The sequence below is a fragment of the Peromyscus eremicus genome, chromosome 4, assembly GCF_949786415.1.
Source record: "Peromyscus eremicus chromosome 4, PerEre_H2_v1, whole genome shotgun sequence".
NCBI classification, from domain to species: Eukaryota; Metazoa; Chordata; class Mammalia; order Rodentia; family Cricetidae; genus Peromyscus; species Peromyscus eremicus.
Genome location: NC_081419.1, coordinates 86,691,808 through 86,711,506, shown reverse-complemented (window position 1 = coordinate 86,711,506; position 19,699 = coordinate 86,691,808). Strand labels below are relative to the sequence as shown.

General features: G+C 41.9%; 1 protein-coding gene across 1 annotated transcript in view; it reads left to right on the top strand.

Moving 5' to 3' along the window:
* Ryr3 (ryanodine receptor 3) overlaps positions 1-19,560 on the top strand; it is a 359,592-nt gene extending 340,032 nt beyond the window's left edge. Inside the window, exons 92-103 of the mRNA XM_059258921.1 lie at positions 895-1,095; positions 5,582-5,712; positions 9,304-9,346; positions 9,781-9,908; positions 10,196-10,256; positions 10,589-10,735; positions 12,624-12,758; positions 14,166-14,322; positions 15,122-15,186; positions 15,581-15,681; positions 17,778-17,829; positions 18,705-19,560. Of these exons, the coding sequence (XP_059114904.1) occupies positions 895-1,095; positions 5,582-5,712; positions 9,304-9,346; positions 9,781-9,908; positions 10,196-10,256; positions 10,589-10,735; positions 12,624-12,758; positions 14,166-14,322; positions 15,122-15,186; positions 15,581-15,681; positions 17,778-17,829; positions 18,705-18,800 (1,317 nt within the window). The 3' untranslated portion in view covers positions 18,801-19,560. The remainder of the gene's footprint in view (positions 1-894; positions 1,096-5,581; positions 5,713-9,303; positions 9,347-9,780; positions 9,909-10,195; positions 10,257-10,588; positions 10,736-12,623; positions 12,759-14,165; positions 14,323-15,121; positions 15,187-15,580; positions 15,682-17,777; positions 17,830-18,704) is intronic.
* The last annotated feature ends 139 nt before the right edge of the window (positions 19,561-19,699 follow it).

Sequence of the window (19,699 nt, the reverse complement as noted above, 5' to 3'; positions counted from 1 at the left end):
GGCCAACAGGAGAAGCAAATTAGGAAACTGTTTCAACTGTTTGGATTCCTATTTGATTTAATCTCCAAATATTGAGCATAGTCCACATGCTAGATGCCATGATAGGAACTATGGGAAATTTTGAAATAAATAATGAATACAGTTCTTTCCTTGAGGACTAGGCTAATCATGGGACCCATCAGTGTTGACACATAGGAGAAACCATCATGAAGAGTTAGTAAGCATTAGTAATAGAGGGTCCCTCACCATAATTGAAGACTCTGAACATAGATGAGTATGTCTTATATGTTGCATGTAAATGGCTGTTTTTCTGCTGGTTCTTGATTAAAACTAGCAATCCAATTTGTTACAAAACAGTGCTTTCTCTACATCAATCTTCAGTTTGACAAACTACTGACTTTTGTTGCCCACAGAAGTTAAGTGGTAGTCTATAGTAAGGTGTGTGTCATTGGTTTAAAACATGCAGCAGGCACTTGAATTTACAGGATAAAAGCTTGAGAGGTATAGAACTGAGAGTCATTTGTAGAAACAGAAGGGGAAGCCATGAATAAGAGGAAGAAGGGAGAATATGGAATGTGTATGAATTGTGCTTGTGCTCCATCTGGACTCTTGCTACCTTCTCCTTCACCATAGGATTACAACACAGATAATTAAAAGGCCCATAATTTATTTACTTTTTTTTACTTTCTTTTCAAGAGATAGGATTGTCTCTACCTAATTCTTATTTGCAAGTATTAGAAACAACACTGGGGATTCTTATCAGTAAGTTACCTAATTGCCCCATACTCAGCAGGTAACATTGGGTTGGTAACAGAATTAATAACATAAACTCTATAGGAAAAGCCCAGGGACTGAAGCTCCTTCTGATAGTTATGAGTGTGTATCTTGGGCCAGGTCACTGAAGAACCTTTGGAGGAAGAGACGGAGGATGTTGCAAACCTGTGGAACTCCTTCAATGATGATGATGAGGAAGAAGCCATGGTATTCTTTGTTCTTCAGGAGAGCACTGGGTATATGGCACCAACACTGCGTGCCCTGGCCATTGTCCACACCATCATCTCTCTGGTCTGTGTGGTGGGCTATTACTGCCTGAAGGTGAGCATTCTAGCCATCTGCCACTCGAGGTCTTTTCTGACTTCTGGAGGAAGAAGTGTCATTTTTTTAGTCCACCATCTCTTTGTCTTCTAAAGTACTAGAAGAGTAAGGCTGGTGGGACATTACAAGTGCTGCCACTCAGGGGCTGCTTACAACCACAGGATCTCAATCACCAACTTGAGCTTTTAAATGAAGATCTGCAAAGTGAGTTATAGACAGTCCTGCTGTAGGGGAAGCACTTCAGGCACCTCTTAGTATCAGAGTCATTAGACTAAGGCACACATGAAATTATCCCTGAGAGCTTCTTGTGATCTTTGAATTGCTGTCAGATTTTTATAAAAAGTAGTTTGTAACCATTAGTTTGTAACCATTTGAGACCCAAGATGGATCTCAATGATGCGTTCCTGTTTCAGTTATCTACATAACAAACCACTCCAAAATTTGATATGCAGAACCAACATTTTCTCTCTCTCAGTCAGTGGACTGACAGGATATACTCAGTCATTCCTCTGCTGCATGTGAAAGGGCTGCGTCTGCCTTTTGGGATCTCAAGTAGGTGAAAATGGTGAAGATGGAGAGTTCTGTGTCTGGCGTCTTAGCAGAGGAACAGCTAGGAAGTGGGTCTCAGCTGGAGTAGTGGGAGTCCATCTTCCCTCTCTCCATGTAGACACGGAGCATCTCCCTTTGCACATGGCCTGCCCATGTAATCTCTGCAGTAGGGTAGACTTCTTGTATGGATGACTTAGAATTTCCCTAAGGATCACAGAAGTGGAAAATGCTAGCCCCTCTTAAGAAATGACCTGGAATTAGCCACATTGTCACTGTCATTTCCACCACCCTCTATTGGTTAAAGCAAGTCACATGATGGCCCAGATTCACAGATGAATTTGGAGGTTTCTCAAGTCATGAACCAGGAAGCGTCACTCACTTGGGCCATCTTTAGACACTACTGTAGGTACATTAACCTTCAATCATTCTGTTTTGTGTTCTGTGTTCACTTCTTTCTAGACCATGATAGTATAGGTTACTTTTCTTGTTGCTGTAAAAATACTTGTCTTATTTGGATCAAAGTTTGAGGGTACAGTCCTTCATGGTGGGGAAGGTACAGCAGTGAGAGATGGTCTAGCTGTGGTAGCAGGAAGGTGAGGCAACTGGTCACATTATATTCACAGACAACAGCGAATGCTGGTGATTCACCCACTTTCTCCTTTTTGTTGAGTCCAGGACCCGAACCCCATGGGATAGGGTCACCTACTTTCAGGGTGCATCATCAGTTAAACCTCTCTGGAAGCACCTTCACAGACAGGCCTAAAGGTGTCTCCTTGGGATGCTAAGTCTTGTCAGGTTGACAATCGAGCTTAACTATCACACCAATTTTTATAAATACTTTATTTTCATTACATTTCCCCTTATTTATTATGTAAGCAGTGTCCTCAACTATACACCAAGTTATCTTCTTGGAAAGAATCCAAGAAATGTATTCCTATCTTTGTGTCCCTTTCTTCTCCTGGTGAGACAGCATCATGTGAGAACCCCAGCTTCCCTCCTGGAGAGAACACGTGCTTCCCTGATGTATTGAGTCTGCCGCTGTAACTATGACAGCGTGGGCTCTGGAGCCAGGCTGTCTAGGTCGACCTCATAACTGCTGTGCCATGTGACCTTCCTAGTGCGTTTCTACACCCCCCCCCAAAAAAAAATGAGTATTAGGATAATAACTGACAGTCCAGGAAAATAAATGAGTCCACATGTACAAAGATACCCAGAACATGGGCAACAGTCAATCCAGAGGCATGTTTGCTGTTTCTGGATCTGAAATCCAAGAGCTTGCGGGATGAGGTGCATTTATACTGGTGACCTGTAGAGGACATGGTGGATTAAAATTCCAAAGATGTACAAATACCTTGAAGGACAAAGCAGAATGTTTGGAGTCCCAGGTATCAGGAGTAGACTACATCTTGGTGATCACATTATTGTATAGAGCCTTCCAGACAGACAGCAGAGTAGCAGCCACTGATTTCCTCATGGTGTGGCATGCCTAATGTCATCCCCTTTGCCACCTTCCTATCACTGGTCTTCAGTGTTGTCTGCTGTTTTCGAGGTGGGAGGGGCAAGAAGTAAGTTTTTACAAATAATTCTTGCCCTTTTGTCTCAGAAATAACAAAGCGTAAGTAGTATGAAGGTAATGACCTTTGACAAAAAATATTAAAAACATAGTTTGTAAACTAAAGTCCCAAAGACGTCACAAAGTAATTAGAGGCATCCTGCATGAATGAGATACCTAGGCTGTGTATAAATGATTATTTATTTATTTATTTATTTGGCTAGAAGAGGTCTAGCTATTCTGACCTCATTTCCTGGGATTTCAATGGCATTTTCTGACTTCTCTAAATCTATCCCATTAGTTGAGGTAATTGGATTGCTCCTTATCCCTGTTTGTGTTGATCTCTGGTTATATTTATGTATAGCTTGTTTGGTTAATGTTCCCATTGCTGGGACAAAACTCCCAATAGAGGCAATTCGGGAGAGGAAGGGTTTATTTTGGCTCTTGGTTTGAGGATCCGGTCAATCGTGGTGGGGAAGACGTGGCAGTGTGAGCAGCTCCTGCGGTGGCAGAAGAATAAGGCTCGCTCAGATCCAGTCTCAGGAAGCAGGGAGGAATACTGGCATTCTACTGGCCTCTCTTTTTAACCTCTTTTTATCCAGTCCCATGTCCCAGCCCCTGCGATGTTTCCACCTGCGCTCAGGATTGGCCCTTTCTCCTCCGTTAAACCTCTCTGGGAATGCCCCCAGAGGCAGTGTTTCCCTGTGTCATTCTAAAGTTGATCAGGTTGACAATGAAGACTAGCCATCACAACAGCCATGCTACCATGTCTAGTCTAAGATGAAGGTGAGTGTATACACCTGTAACCATAGCACCTGGGCGGATGAGGTAGGAGGACTGCCAGGAATGTGAGACTGCACTGGACTACGTGGTGAATTTCAGACCAGATTGGACTACATAAATGAGATCCTGTCTTTAAAAAAGTTAGTTATGTACCATGCCCACCCACCGACCTGCTTAATACATGGTTTCAGCTACTTACAGTAAAATGTGGTCCAAAAATTAAGTAAAAGTTCAATAAATAAACAACATATAAATGTTAAATTATATGTTATTTTTAACCATACACAATCCTATTCTGTCCTGTTTGGAACATGAATCGCCCCTTTGTCCAATGTGTTCACATAGTATACTCTACCCACCTGCTAGTCACTTAGCCCTCTCAGTTATCACACTGACTGGCCAGATAGCACAGTGCTCATATTTGAGTATTCTTACTTTACCTAATAATGGCATCCAAAGTACAAGAGTACTGATACTGGAGACTCTGCAGTGCCAACGAGAAGACATACAGTGTTCAAGGGACGATGTGACAGTTCTTAGTGAGGGAAGAACAGAAAACCAGATGAGGATGCTGAGATCTACTGTAAGGGCATCTTCTATCCATGACGTTGTGAAGAGGCAAAAAGAATTATGAGCTAGTTTTACTGTCACACCTCAGCCTGCAAAAGTCAAGGCCATGGTGTGTAATGGGCAGTGAAGATGGAAAAGGCCATCAAATTCATGCATGTCTAAGAGAAAGCATAGTGCATACAAGTTTGGTTCTATCCATGTTTTCAGGGACTCCCCGGGTGTTTTGGAATGTGTCTCCCACAAATAAGCAGGTCTATTGTGTAAGAGAGTGACTGGAAGTAACAGCAGAAAGAAGCAAGTTTGCTGGAAAGAAGAAAACATCAGTATACTATAACAAGTGTGCACAGAAGCCTCTGAACTGTATCACTGTAACTATCAAAACACATTGCGTCCACTAACCTTTAGGCCATGACATGGCTATGACCCTCCCTACTAGTGACTCTTGGGAAACTGCCACACATTCCCGGGTTGACCAATCTTCTAGAATAGTTCATTGTCCTTTCTATTTCTTGGTTCAGTTCTAAGCCCGGCAGTCCTAGTGGACAATTCCCATTCAGGCTTGGAACTAAACATGGCCTTCTTAGGACTCGTGCATGGCTTACTGTTGTCAACTGTTTAACCTTAGAGAGCGACTCAGATCAGCTGAACTTTTGGAAGGGTAGGTGTAGTAGCCAAGGAGTGAGATTTACTTAGTATTGGCCGTACAACTAGTTACCTTAAAAATCCCAGTGCAGGGCTTAGAGACAAGGCTCAATGGTTAAAACCACTTGATGCTTTTCCAGAGGACCTGGGTTTGAGTCCCAGCACCCACATGGCAGCTCACAACCACCTGTTTCTCTAGTTTTAGGGCATCTGATGTTCTCTTCTGACTTCCTTGGGCACTAGGCATGCAAATGGTGTGTGTGTATATAGGTATTAAGTCCCAGTATAAAGGGTAACTGCCATTACACAGGAAGGTTGATTTGTGACAGGTCCTGGGAGAAGGTACATTAGGCACAGACCTCTAGGTTATGAGTGTCTTCTCCTTTGTAGGTGCCTCTGGTGGTATTCAAAAGGGAGAAAGAAATTGCCAGGAAGCTGGAGTTTGATGGCCTTTATATCACCGAACAGCCATCTGAAGATGACATCAAGGGGCAGTGGGACCGCCTGGTGATCAACACGCCGTAAGTGCCCTTCATTCCAATCCTACAGAAGCAAAAGTGTCCGTGTTATCACCATGAGCAAATGACACGCTCTAATACCAGGACATTCACAGCTATGAAAACTGTAAGACAAATTATTGTAGTAAAAGTAAAGAAAGAGAAGTGAACGTATAAGTAAAGGCAACCATGTTAAAACTTTTGTCTGTTTCAATTAAGGTATGCATATTAGATAGGATCCCGATTCCAAGGGAATTACTACCTATTCAAAGATGATTAAGGAAACTAAGAGGCAGATCTATAAAGGTACAAGCAGTCTCTAGGAAGGGAAGGCTTTGGGGAAAATAACATGAGCAATAAAAACCTAAGCTCTGCACCTGCCTGCAGATTCCTGTCCTGCTCATACAAGGAGAAACAACAAAAGCAGTTTAAATGTATTTTTTTCATCTGTGGCCATTAAATTACAGACATTTTTGGATAACATCAAGTAATTTAATACTTTGAGAAATGTTCTGTCTGATATCCAGGACATGTAAGTCTGGGACAATGTGATTCAGTGTAAAAGTGCTAGTAAAAAAGGCTGTTCTGTTTCTAGAACTTACCTGAGACACTGAGAAGAATGCACTGCAGCTTTCCAAGCAGGAGATGGGCCAAGCCATGCATTTGTGAGCAGGGAAATCCATAAACAAGCAGAGCAACTGTTGTCGAAGCTGGTTTTGTTTTTTCACAGCAAGGGCATCATGGGACAGGGCAGTTCTGACAATAGCGGCATCACTCACTTAACCACACACCATGCATAGATGCCTTTTCTCTTAAAATTTAATTATAAACTCAAATGTAAATGACACATAATGGAATATTTAATTACTTTACAGAACGTGTTATAATTCAACACATGTATATTATCAAGTGTTTATTATCAAACCAGGGTAATCAGCATTTCTGTATACTAAAATGTTATCACTTCTGGTCCTGGGAACCTTTATATTTTCTCTAGTTATTTTGAATTGATGATTAGTTGTTGTAGGCTCTATTTGGCCTATTTTGCTACATAGAATTACTGGTCTTGGTGCCTATTATCCACTCTGAGTTTTCCCATTTTTATATTGTGAGGTACACACAAGGACCTATAAAGTATGCACATTTATTTTAATAGAGAGTAACAAACCACAGAGATTAAAACTAGAACATTGTTGCTAGCCTGAAAGCTCTGTTATCCTCACAGTCATGTTCCCACAATCCCAGCTAACATATTCCGTAATATCCATTAGTGGTTAATGATATTGATCCGTAAGTAGTTATTAGTGCTATTACTTATGGAGTCATTATCTTGCATTAACTTGCATTTTAACCAGTTCCTTGTGCCTAAACACATTACTTCATTTTAAATATTCTGAACTCTATGTATATGGGATTGTCATATTACATATGTTATACAGGTAGAGAATCTTTTATTCATCATTATGTGGTGTTTCTGATCCTTGGCGAACTCACCTATGTTGACAAGTTGTTCTCAAAACTGTAATGTTTTCCATGTAAGTGTATTTACAAGCAAGACTTGGTGCATTTTCCTGACAGTAGATATTTCAGCTGATTCCAGTCCCCACTCTTACAAACAGCACTACCATAAAATCCCTGTGTCTGTACACAAGTGAAAGAGCTCTTCCCTCTGAAGGGACTTGGCTCAAGAGTAAGGTATGGGAAATGCTTGGTCCAGTATCATTATAAACTGCTAGTCAGAGACTTTCTACTTCTCTACCTGTTTGCCAGCACTTGTTAGTGTCAGGTAATTTTGGTGACCTGGCAGGAGTGTAATGGCATCTCATTGTACATTGGCCAGTTACTAAAGAGGCTAAGGATTCAAGCATATTCTTTATGCATTTTCTTCTGCAAGTCTGTTCTCTAGGCCTTAAAGAAAATAACCAAGTAAAAATGTATGTTCTACCTTCAAGGAACTTCTTGATCTTAACCCCAGGATAAGATCATGTTCATGAAACAGTCTTAGACATGGACCTTTAGCATTTATTGTGGAATATTCTACTCGGAACAAAATAGGACCAAGAAATCAAGATATATGCTGGAGAACATTTGTATACAAGAGGGAAGAAATCTGGTCAAAGTGACCCACATATATAATCCCAGTACTTAGAAGCAGAGAGGAAGATCACTTTAAGCTGGAACCTATCTTTGTCTGTGTGGTGAGTTCTATGTCAGCCAGGGCTACATAATAAAACCCTACCTAAAAGAGAAGAATAAAGTAGGGAGTGGGGGTTATCAAGGAGGTAGAGGAAAGATGGCTTGATTTTTATTCTTGTATGTGATACATAAAAAAAATCAAGTAGCAATGCACACAGAAGAGGGTAAAAATAATTTTTATCTTACAAATATATCTATTGGCAGTTTATTCCATAATACCAGCATTTATTTTTAATTGGCAATTAGATGATTAAGATAAATAAACAATTTTAACAGCAACCAAAACAAAATCTGTAAGAAAATATTTACCCTCAAGACTGCCATCCTTTTGGAAGAGGAAGGTCTTAACTTTCTTATCATGAACTAGTGGTCTTTGTAGAATTGGAGACTGCTGTGTGACTCAAAGAATGACTCAGATAGAGGAAAACAAAGTAAAAATGCACATAGCAAGGGTTAGTTCTGCTCCAATGCTCCAATGGCAGCCCTAACTTTCAGGAAGGGTCCCCTCATTCTGGCTAGAAGCCACACATTTTATACATTTTTGCTAACATTCCCAAGGATGGCAGTTTTTTGTTTGTTTGGCTTTTTGTTTGTTTGTTTAATGAGAAGAAAAACTTGGAATGGAACTAGAGAAAATTCCAGGCAGAGGCACATAATATCTCTGAGGAGGCAGGGATGTCATAGACCACTCTCTTCTAGAGGTGGCATCTTGTTCTAAGTCCTGGAAGGAAGTGGGTACCACAGGAGTATATGGTGATGAAAAGTGAGTAGAGGATCCTGGGGTTAATAAAAACCCTGTCTAAATTAACCTGTTACTTCTGGTTGGGAAATTGATGTAAGAGAGCTTGTCTATGTATCCCAGCACATCCCACACAATTCCATCTCCCCAGTCACTGACGGTCACAGAATGGGAAGCATACACTTCCTTCTGGTTTTGGTTTCTAGTGTATACTGGGATCCAGGCAGATGGGCCAAGAAACAGCTGGATTTGTGCCCCTGAAGGAACAGCAAGAGGGTGATACAGGAGGCCCACTGGGCCTGTGGTAATGAGACTTGTCCAGGAACATGACACCAGGGGAGTGGGGAAGGGAGTGTGCAAGGCAGGATTGGTTTCCAAAACAAAACCCAACAACATATGTTTCGTGCTAGTGTGTCATCGCGATTCCTTGTTCTTAACCATAATTTTGAGACAGAAACTGCAGAGTGGCTTTCCAAGTGCCTCCGAGTTGATAAACAGCAGTAGACCTGTAAGGCAGGAGCCCTGGGATGACTCTGAACATCAATCACAGCATGACTTCTTCAGTGAACAGGACAGAAATCAAGAGCTCACACATCCAGACATTCGAACTGGAAGGTTTCTTGATGTGTTTGCCCTGAAGTTAATAATTAAGAACCTGTCTTTTTCATCTTCGTTTTCAGATCTTTTCCCAATAACTACTGGGACAAGTTTGTGAAGAGAAAGGTATGCCTTATCTGGGGGTAGGGGTGCGAGTTGTGAGCTGTTTTCACTCTTCACGTACTAACCTGAGTAAACGTGATGTCAGGCTTAGGATGGGGTCTGAGGAGAATCAGTTGCGGAGGGTTTGCGTAGACGGGCTTCCTGCTTTGCTCTCTTACTCATCTGCCTTCAGCACAACCCATGCTGCTTTCTCCACATTAGGCTTTCCTTTCTCTCCAAAGAGACACTTACTTTAAAAGAAGTTTTCACTTACTTACCGTTATTTCTTTAGTTTTCTCTAGGGGTAACTTTTCCTTTTCTGGCCAGTTTTGAATGGTATCTTGTTTAACCTTTTGAAAAAGCTCAGGGCATAGCAAAACTCCCAAAAACCTCAGAGCTGGAGAAAAGTTGGGTGGTAGTATATAGCCACAGTTCACCCTGTCGTTTCTCTGCTTTAGGTGATCAACAAGTATGGAGATCTCTACGGAGCGGAGCGCATCGCTGAACTCCTGGGTTTGGACAAAAATGCCCTGGACTTTAGCCCAGTAGAAGAGACCAAAGCAGAGGTGGCATCTCTGGTGTCATGGTACAGATCTGAGGAGTTCAAGTCCAAGTGGCTAAGATAAATTCTTGTTTTCCATTCCTCTCCAGTGAGCTAGAGGGGAAAATATCAAATTCTTATGCCCCAAAAAGTCCAAAGACTAAGGTTTCCAGGTGCATGGTTCAAACCATTCTTTGTCTCTGAGAAATCTATATAACTTGAAAAAAAGTTAAACCTGTGTTTCTGTTTTTAACCCTAAGAAATTATCCCCTTTACTAAGCATTTAACTAACACTGGCATTTATAATTTATGAAATTATTGTCCCTCTTTAGGCTAAGTTCCATCGACATGAAGTACCATATTTGGAAGCTAGGGGTGGTTTTCACTGACAACGTAAGTATAGTACCAGAAAAAAACAAGATCTTGTGTCGCAAGTCAGGGGATCTTGTTGGATGCCACAGGGAATAAGCAAGCCCTAAGTTTCTCAGGCAGTCTCCCTGGGTAATCATGGGTCAGGAGCCTGAGTGGTGCTGGGGAAAACTCTGCCTTGTGCAATAGTATAACATGAATGGGGCTCCTTTGTAAGATCTTAGGACAACTTACAGCACCCCAGTACCTATGCCCCTTTTCTTCATGTTGTTCCTCAAAATGAGGGGAATATAGTTTAACGAGCCCATTGTATCATGAATGCCTGAAAAATTGCCAACTTTCTCTCATTTTCACAGTCCTTTCTCTACCTTGCCTGGTATACAACCATGTCTGTCCTGGGCCACTACAACAACTTCTTCTTTGCTGCTCATCTGTTGGATATTGCAATGGGCTTTAAGACCTTGAGGACAATCCTTTCATCTGTAACTCACAATGGCAAACAGGTACTGGGTTTATACTTATTTGGAACAGAATGTATAGAAAAGAAAAAAAAAAGTAGTATGCTGGTGTATGTCAGGAAGGAATTTGTCATAGTATGTAATGCTCCTTTCTTGGCCAAATACTTGAACTACTAGCAGTTTTTTTTTTTTAAATAATATCCAACTGATGATGGAACATTGAAGTTAGGATCAACTAGGAGAATAAGGATGGGCTGAGCAGAATAATGAACATATCAGAATTACTTTGGGTACCTTTTATGGACTTACCTCTTCCTCCATGGCTCTTATTTAACCCCTGGGAGATATAGATAGATAGATAGATAGATAGATAGATAGATAGATAGAGACAGACACATGTCAGAAGTGCCTGATCTATCTAATAATAAGTTAATGGGTATACTTTTAATATACATTTGCATACATACATAATGTGCACATCTACATGGCTAAACAAAGAATTGACTTTGACCATATGTAAAAGACTGGATACAACGAGTATGGTCATATTAAAAGCCTCTAGTGGATTCTCCTTATTTGCCAATTCAAACTGCTCAGCATTTTCTTCTTCAATAAGTATAGTTAAGTATGTATGAGATATACTCCATCATATTTCTAAACTTTTGTATGGGGCAGGGCAACAAGAAAGTTAAAATATGCCAAACTTATGCCATGTTTCAGGTACTGAGTCTCACCTTATAAGGTAGATGTTAATCTACAAAGAATTCAGGCTAAGAGGCTGTGTGGCCCCTAAAACTACACAGCTGGTATGTGGCAGAGCTTAGGTCAACAATCTCTTTGCTTTCCTTTGGTAAGAGGACCAGTTTTCCCTCTCCTCTAAAGCACTTTCTAGGAGCTCTGTTCCTCAAGATCTGAGGAATTTCATCCCTCAGGAGGCCAGAAATACATCAGTTTGGGTGCTTACCTTATCATTTGTGCTACTTCTTTTTGTACAGCTCCTCAAAAGCAAAAGATCTACACTGTTTATCTTCCAATATCTAGTCCCTGCTGGAATGGGCCACAGAAGCAGGTCCTTGAACTCCTCATTCATGCTGCTGAATCCCTGGCCTCCTTATATAGCATGGAAGTAAACGTGTCCTGTGACACCATCTTGGGCCTAAGCAGACTCCTTGGCTCAACCATTGTAATATTTACAATAACTTCAAAGCTGTGATGATTATGCAGATTATGGCTGTGATATAATATAGCTGAGGGATAGCTACCAGTCTGAGGAAACTTGAGATTTTCTCAGTTGCAGCTTTAGAGTAGCAGCTTTGGAAAACAAGTAGCTCTATAAATAATAGAACCCTCTCACAGCACCTTCACTTAGATTCATAGGTACATTCACCCTTCACCTGTGTATAAAACCATACTCCAGGCATTAGTGTGGTGGAGATGCCTTAACTGATGGAAATCAATAACTTGAGGCTCTTGAGACTGGAAGTGGACTATGAAAGTGTTAACTGGGTTGGTCTCTGAGGTTTCTCTCCTTGCTTTGTGCACAGTGATGCTCTGGCGCCATTACACACAACTGTCCCTCTGGATGCATATGTTTTAAGTCATCGGGCTCTTAATCTCCTTTTATAATGACATGAATGAGATTGGACTGGGGACTACCCACACAGCCTCCTTTATAACTTGACCTCTAAACACTGTCCCCAAATAGTCACAGCCTGATGTACTTACTAGTGGTTAGGACTCCACACATAAACCACAGGGAGGATACAGTTCAGCCCGGAACACTTCACCTATGAAGTCCTTTCTCCTGATAACCCTGGTCAGCCTGTTCTCCACCAGTAGTCAAAGCACATCACTGTCTTCCTTACTACTGGGGACCCCATGAGCCTTTCAGGGTTGAAATTCCACTCCTCTATATTGGTTTCCTCATCCCTAGCTGGTTCTGACTGTTGGTCTCCTGGCTGTGGTCGTTTACCTCTATACTGTGGTGGCTTTCAACTTCTTCCGCAAGTTCTATAACAAAAGTGAAGATGACGATGAGCCGGATATGAAGTGTGACGACATGATGACAGTGAGTACCCACCAGCCACGGTCACAGGGCCTCTTTGGAAGAGATGAGCCACAGGCGTGGTTGGCAAAACAAACAGCTGTGGCACTTGAGCAGAAGAGACTAGGTGTCATCTGTCCAAAAGAGGGCAGTGTCCTGGGGAGTTGGAGGTGATGGTAATGGGTGTCATCACACCGTGGGAGACAAGGGGTACTAGTATTTCTCTCACTTTGGGATGAGGATTAGGCATGCTGTGAGTGAGCATATCTAAATTTCATGGCTGTAAATCTTTGGTTTTCATCTCTGAAAACTGGGAGTGAAGTTCTAAGGATCAGACCCTTAGTTCAGCCATCCACTGAGCTTCTTTCAAAATAGCTATCAAAAGCTGAAGAGCCTGGCACAGCTGGGGTAACACACACCGTGGAGGTAGCAGCAGCATCTTCTAGGGTTTATCACAACCTAATTTCAGGGAAAGACATGCTAGGTAAAGGTCTGTGAGCATTTCTCTATAAAAGGTAATGCTTATTGGGTAAAACTCCCCTTATGCTATCTTGGGACAAGGACTCTCACAGGACAGCAATCCCCATCATCAGATCAGCAGTGTAACCAGTACCTGGCTTCAGGTGGCTCCTTGCTCTGGACTTGCCTTTTCTCTGCGAGCCTAAGCCCTCTGGTGAGGTAAAGGATAAGGGTGCCTGGCTAAATGAGGCAGTGCTCAGATGAGTAGAAACACGTGCCAAACAAAGTCAATTGCAGGTTGAGTGTGTTGAATGGTCCTTATCCAAATTCTTGGGACCATAACTGCTTCAGATTGGGGGATATCTGCATATATGCTATGCCTTAAAAAGTGGGGCCAAAAATCTAAACATGAAATTCATCAGCTCCCTTTGTATTTTAAATCCAGAGTCTGAGAGTAATTGTACACAGTGTCTTTAGAATGCTTGTATTTTGACATGACATGACATGAGGTCAGGTGTTGAGTTTTTGACCTGAGGAGGTGTCATGACAGCATTTGACCAGTTTTATGTTTAAAAGCATTCTGATTTCAGGTTAGGGATGCTCAACCTATACTTAAGATTCTACAGAAATCCTTGACAAATATACAGGTGATAAAGAAGCAGAAAGAGTCTAAAATCCAGGCTGGCACTCTTGAAATTCAATAAGACAAAATCGATAGCTGGCATATGTCATACCATCAGACCTTAACAACCTTTATATGCATCACAATTCAAAGTAGGTTTTCAAAAATGTAAGAATCTTTTGATCCTGGTAGACAGCAAGCTGGGTGCAGTGGACAGCAGAGGCCAGCATCACTGAAGAAGGTCCCTGCTCCCAGTTCAGGATTGTCATGGTTAGGTCTGTAGTGTGAAATGAGCATGCTCCTGGAGAGCCATGTACCTTTCACCTGAAGTGCCACCCCATCTTCCCTAGTGCTACCTCTTCCACATGTATGTGGGAGTGAGAGCGGGTGGCGGCATTGGTGATGAAATTGAAGACCCCGCCGGTGACCCTTACGAAATATATCGCATCGTCTTTGACATTACCTTCTTCTTCTTCGTCATTGTCATCCTGCTGGCCATCATTCAAGGTAGGGTTGTCAACTACAGTACGCAGGACCTGGATTAAATAAATCTAGTTTTGCTTTTCTACATCCATCAAGTGATGGTTTTATAAAGAAGTTTTTTTCCTAATTCATCTAACTTGTCAATTTAACAACTCATTGAGCACTTATTGTCTGTGAAGCCTTGTACATATAGAGCCAAAGAGCCACCCAGACAATTCCAAGAAACTTGAGAACATGCACAGAGTACTCCTCACTCTAAATTACATCTTCATCCCTTCTGCTTCCTAGATGTCTCCTGTGGTTTGCCTTCCCTGTCTTTGTTCTCCCATACAGAGATGTGGGGAAGCAGGAGAGAAAGAAGCTATAAAAATATGGCATGGCTTACTGTTTTTTAGAGTCAATAGGAAAGTACTGATATTTTAGTCAACAGCTTGCTAGGAACTGAAGAAGGAAAGATGATGAATTTCGTTTGAGTCATGCAGAAATGTGGTACTGATATTTAAGTGTTGAGGGCTCAGAAGCAAATGAGGGAAGATACTGATCAAAGACAAAGAGAATACATTGATCGATATCTGAGGGATCAGGAGAAGGCGGTGTTAAGGGAAGTAGTTGTCAGTGCTGAAGCACAGGAAGAGAAGTAATGAGAACTGATTAGCCAGGACCAAGTGCTTGAAAATACAGCTCTTTCCCCCTTTAATTTTGCTATAATTGACCAGCTCAGCTGGATAATTCACTTTTTTGACAAATCAAAATGGCCTCTGCCACTTCTCCCCAAGACCATGGTGCAGGTGAAGACACTTTGTCTTTTGTATTTAAAACCCAGGTCTGATTATTGATGCTTTTGGAGAGCTGAGAGACCAGCAGGAACAAGTACGTGAAGACATGGAGGTACTGTTCTTTCTACGTATTTCAACCCCACATAGGTTCCTCAAACCACAGACCAGGCTATTAATTAGGGTCGTCCCTAAGCAAAACTACTAAAAGGTTTGCTTCCTGTGCCTGTTGTCACACTTCCTCTGCACCAGTCTACCAGCCCTGGGTACTAATGCCCTGTGTGCTACACCCTCCCATGCCTGACACACGGCTGCCTCCTGTCTCATAACCGGAGGGAACAGCACCTTCAGCTAGGAAGGTGGGACTGTAAGTAAATGCCTGATAGCCAAAGCATTAAACAGGAAAGCAGCTTTCTATGTCCCCAATTCAACTGGCTGGCAGTGTTTTTCCTCTCTGTTGCTATGCATACTAATGCCTTTTCTATTTTTGTTGTTGTTTGATTTTATAGACCAAATGCTTCATCTGTGGCATTGGCAATGACTACTTTGACACAACCCCTCACGGTTTTGAAACACATACGCTGCAAGAGCACAACTTAGCCAATTACCTGTAAGTATCCTGGTTAAGGATGTCGTCTTTAGGGCAAACCAAAACAACTCTGTCTCAAAGTTTAGTCTGCTTGTGTTGTTTCTCCCTTTCTGTTTGGAGAGGTAGCCATGATCAGTAAAGGCGCCTGTGTGAGCCAGAGTCATTCTCTCTACCCTTTGTTGGAAACAAATGTGAACTCTTCCACACCTAGGCAGCCCAACTCATGTCTAGGCCCCATTCCTCTCAATAGCACGTATCTCCAGCAATTCTCTTTACATCCTTAGGAATGTCCACTTGTACCTCCAGCTATTGTCCAGGCTTACTGCCCCCACCTTTCCCCTTTCTGGTCTCTGTGAACGCCTTACTAAAAGGCCTTCTTTCCCCACCATATCAAGATTACATTGTATCAAGTAGGTGCAGTCAGATTCATGCTGATGACCAGTTTTTAGACATTCTGTCCGCTCTGCAGCTTCCATTAAATTCTGTGAAAGTAGGATATTCTGGGGAATGTTTAATGTTAGCAATGCAAATAATAAAAATATTTCACTTTTCCTAGGGTCAAGCATTCCAATAACTCAAGTTATTGGAACCTATTCAGTACCACTTATAGGGTATATTAATTATATGACCTGATTATTCAGACTCCAGAAAGTATGATTCTCAAGGAGAAAGTGATCTACTTTCTGATCTACTTGCTCTTCGTGCATTTCATTCACATCTCACTCTTTGGGATAAAACAGGCCAAAGCTAGTGTTGAGTTTCTTTTTAAATAACCACCATCCTTTTCCTAGTATCATGAGTATTTACCATGGCCATTTCTCATTAAGAGGGCTCTCAGTCAAGATACAGAAGTTAGCCCACAGCCCTGTGGCAGGCAGCACCAGAAAATGATAGACTAGAAGATGTTAGATATCTGGGTTGGGATTCCCTTTCATGATACCCTGGAACACTCTATATGGTGAGCTGCCAGCTAAATACATGTGCCAGGAAGAGAAGAATGTTTCACCGGCCCAGGGCTTCAGTATCATAGAAGTAGGAAATTCTCAATCTTGGGAGAGAGAAAGGAAGAAGCCATCATAGTTAGAGCCGTTTCTGTGTGCCAGGACATAAGATAAAAATAGTACTGCCCTGTAAGACTCAAGGTTTGGGGCTCTGCTACATGCAAGGTATTTTCTCGACCTTCTCCTTCCTTTACCAGTGTCACATTTTCCTTTCCTAAAGGCATGAGACCAGTTTTTCTAGAAACCATCTCTGGAGTTGTATAATATGAACTGAGAGTACAGCCCCCTGGGACACTTATGTGTCACAGACTCAAATCTTTGATACAGATCATTTAGCACAAGTGAAACCACACCACCTTTCCCCAGTTTTCCACAATGAAAAACAAAGTGATACTTCTGGAAGGAGCATGAACTGAAAGTAAATCCTGTCCACATTTTTCATGACTCATCCCTGATGTGTGATTTCAAGTCACATTTTTATTACATGATACACTGGCCTATTGATAGTTTTGTGGTAAGCAAGATAGTTTGCAAGTGGCCTTAGCTCACATTTTGGGGGACTAAGAAGGCTCTCCCTCACTGGCTTGGAGATGAGCAGCGATCATCATTAGAAATGCTTCCTTGATTCTTAAAGGCTTCTTAAGTTTTCAAACCATATTTCCAGTTTCTCTTAGTAAATAGTGTTAGATAGTTTGAGTAAGAAGTACCTTGGGCTGGAAGGATGGCTCAGCTGCTAAGAGCACTTGTTGCTCTTGCAGAGGACCCAGGTTCAGTTCCCAGAACCCACCCAGGCAGCTCATAACTGCCTGTAACTCTAGTTCCAGGAGATCTGATGCTCTCTTCTGGACTCTGCTAGCTCTTGCAGGCACACAATTAAATAATTTTTTGTTTGGCTTTAGTTTTTTGGGGTGGGGTGGTTTTCAAGACAGGGTCTCTCTACATACCCCTGGCTTTTCTGAAACTTGGTCTGTAGACCAAGCTAGCCTCAAACTCAGAGGTTCACCTGCCTCTGTCTCCCGAGTGCTAGGATTAAAGGTGAGCACCACCATGTACACTTGTTTGTTCGTTTTTTTATTTAAAAACCTCTACCCTTTCCCCCATTTGTTCTTTTCCCAGATTCTTTCTGATGTATTTGATTAACAAGGATGAAACAGAACATACGGGTCAGGTAAGAAACAAACTTTTTAACTAAGAACTAGATAGTAAAAGGAAGACAACACAAACCTAAGTCTTGAAACTGAGTAGTACACTTCGGGATATCTGAGGCTATTAGTCTTTAGATGCATTTTTTTCCATCACCCTTTTTGTTACTTAAGAAGTGAGAATTTTATGGTGACTTCAGTCTATTCCCCAAGTTCTCCTTGATAATCCTTCCCAACAAACACTGACATTTTCCAAACCATTGTGTTTACTGCTTCTGTATAAAATCGCTGGAGGTGGGAGGACAGTAGAGAGAAAAAGACAACGAAAAACGGAGTGGGTGGCTGTAACAAAGAGCAGGAGATTCAGAGTAAGACAGTGGGAGAGACAGCATAAGAAAGAAGGGCCTTGTATGTGGGTGACAGCAGGAATGTGGAGGTGTGGTGAGAGCGGATGAGTGAGTAGCTGTGTCAGGTAATTCTGTGACTGACTATGAAAGGGAAAGGTGGAGAACAGCAAGAAAAGCCTAGTTACTCAACATTCAAACGTCAATGGATAGGAAAACTTTATGGCGCAAACACTCGGGTTTCAGATCGGGCCTCAGGTAGTGGGAAATGTCCCCTCAACCCGCATTCTTCTTTAGTCCCCCGTTTACAATTGGCATGGGATTGAATAGCTAGAGGAGGCAAGAGAACAGGTTTTCCTCCTCCACTCTACCATGATGGAAAGACGTGACTTCTTGCTCACAAAACCAAGTGAGCTAGGAAGAGCATGAGAACATGCCCACGTGGCCTTGCATCAGTTCCCATCGGTCTTCCTAAAGCAAATCACAGAGCAAAAAATAAACTGATTTTAGCTTATTGTGGTTTTAACACAAAGTACCCTTTGCTTACACTGTTTCAGGAATCTTACGTGTGGAAGATGTACCAGGAAAGGTGCTGGGACTTCTTCCCAGCTGGCGACTGCTTTCGTAAGCAATACGAAGATCAGCTCGGATAAGTCTGAGTTCAAGACAAGCCATGATTCTGGACAGTCACCTTCTAATGGAACGGAATCCTTTTTTTATACTTCTTTAAAAAAAAATCTATATTTGGAAATTGATTTGGCATCTGTGCCCAATGGACAAAGGATGGCAAACCGTCAAGGATTCCACCCGGCTGCTCACAGGGCTCCCAGTTCTAAGAACCCAGTCTAAGAGTTCAACTAGTTTCTTGGAATAGTTCAGAGAAATATGAAATCTTGAACACCTAAATGTCATGCAAGAGGATGCCGGCCAGGGACTGATCGGGAGACCTACACAAAATTATGTTCAACTTACGTTAACTGCAACCTAATTTTTCCATGGTACTTGCTAGTGACTCTATCCAGAATCAGCTTGAAAAGCTTTAAGCAGCTAAAGAAATAGAAAACAAACACTTTGTCGAAACTGAAATATCGATTAAGTGCCTTAAAAATCTCTTTAGATATAGCTATGCAAGTTTTTTATGTTTGTGTTCCAGAAGGACAACTCCATTAAACAGCTGTGCTGCTATTCTGTCTTACTTTATGAAACTGCACCTGAAGGTTATTCACATCATTTCTTCACTAACAGCTCCTCAACTGCTGTTAGTTGAAGAAAGGCACTGTACTGAAATTTCAGAAAAATCTCAACCTTATACCAAACTTGAGTGATGCTTTATGGTCCCGTGTAAGTAGTGGAGCTGCTGTGTTTTAGGTCAATCTCCTCCAATAAAGTCAAGTGCCCACTGCAATAAAGTAACACATGCCAGTTCATGGTTTGGCTTCTCGTCATGGACCACTTCGGTCATTCCACAGCATCCTGACTGCTGGAGTCAGGGGCAGGAGACAAGCAGCCCACGGGCTTCATACCTCAAGGAAATGTCCAGAGACCAGAGGGT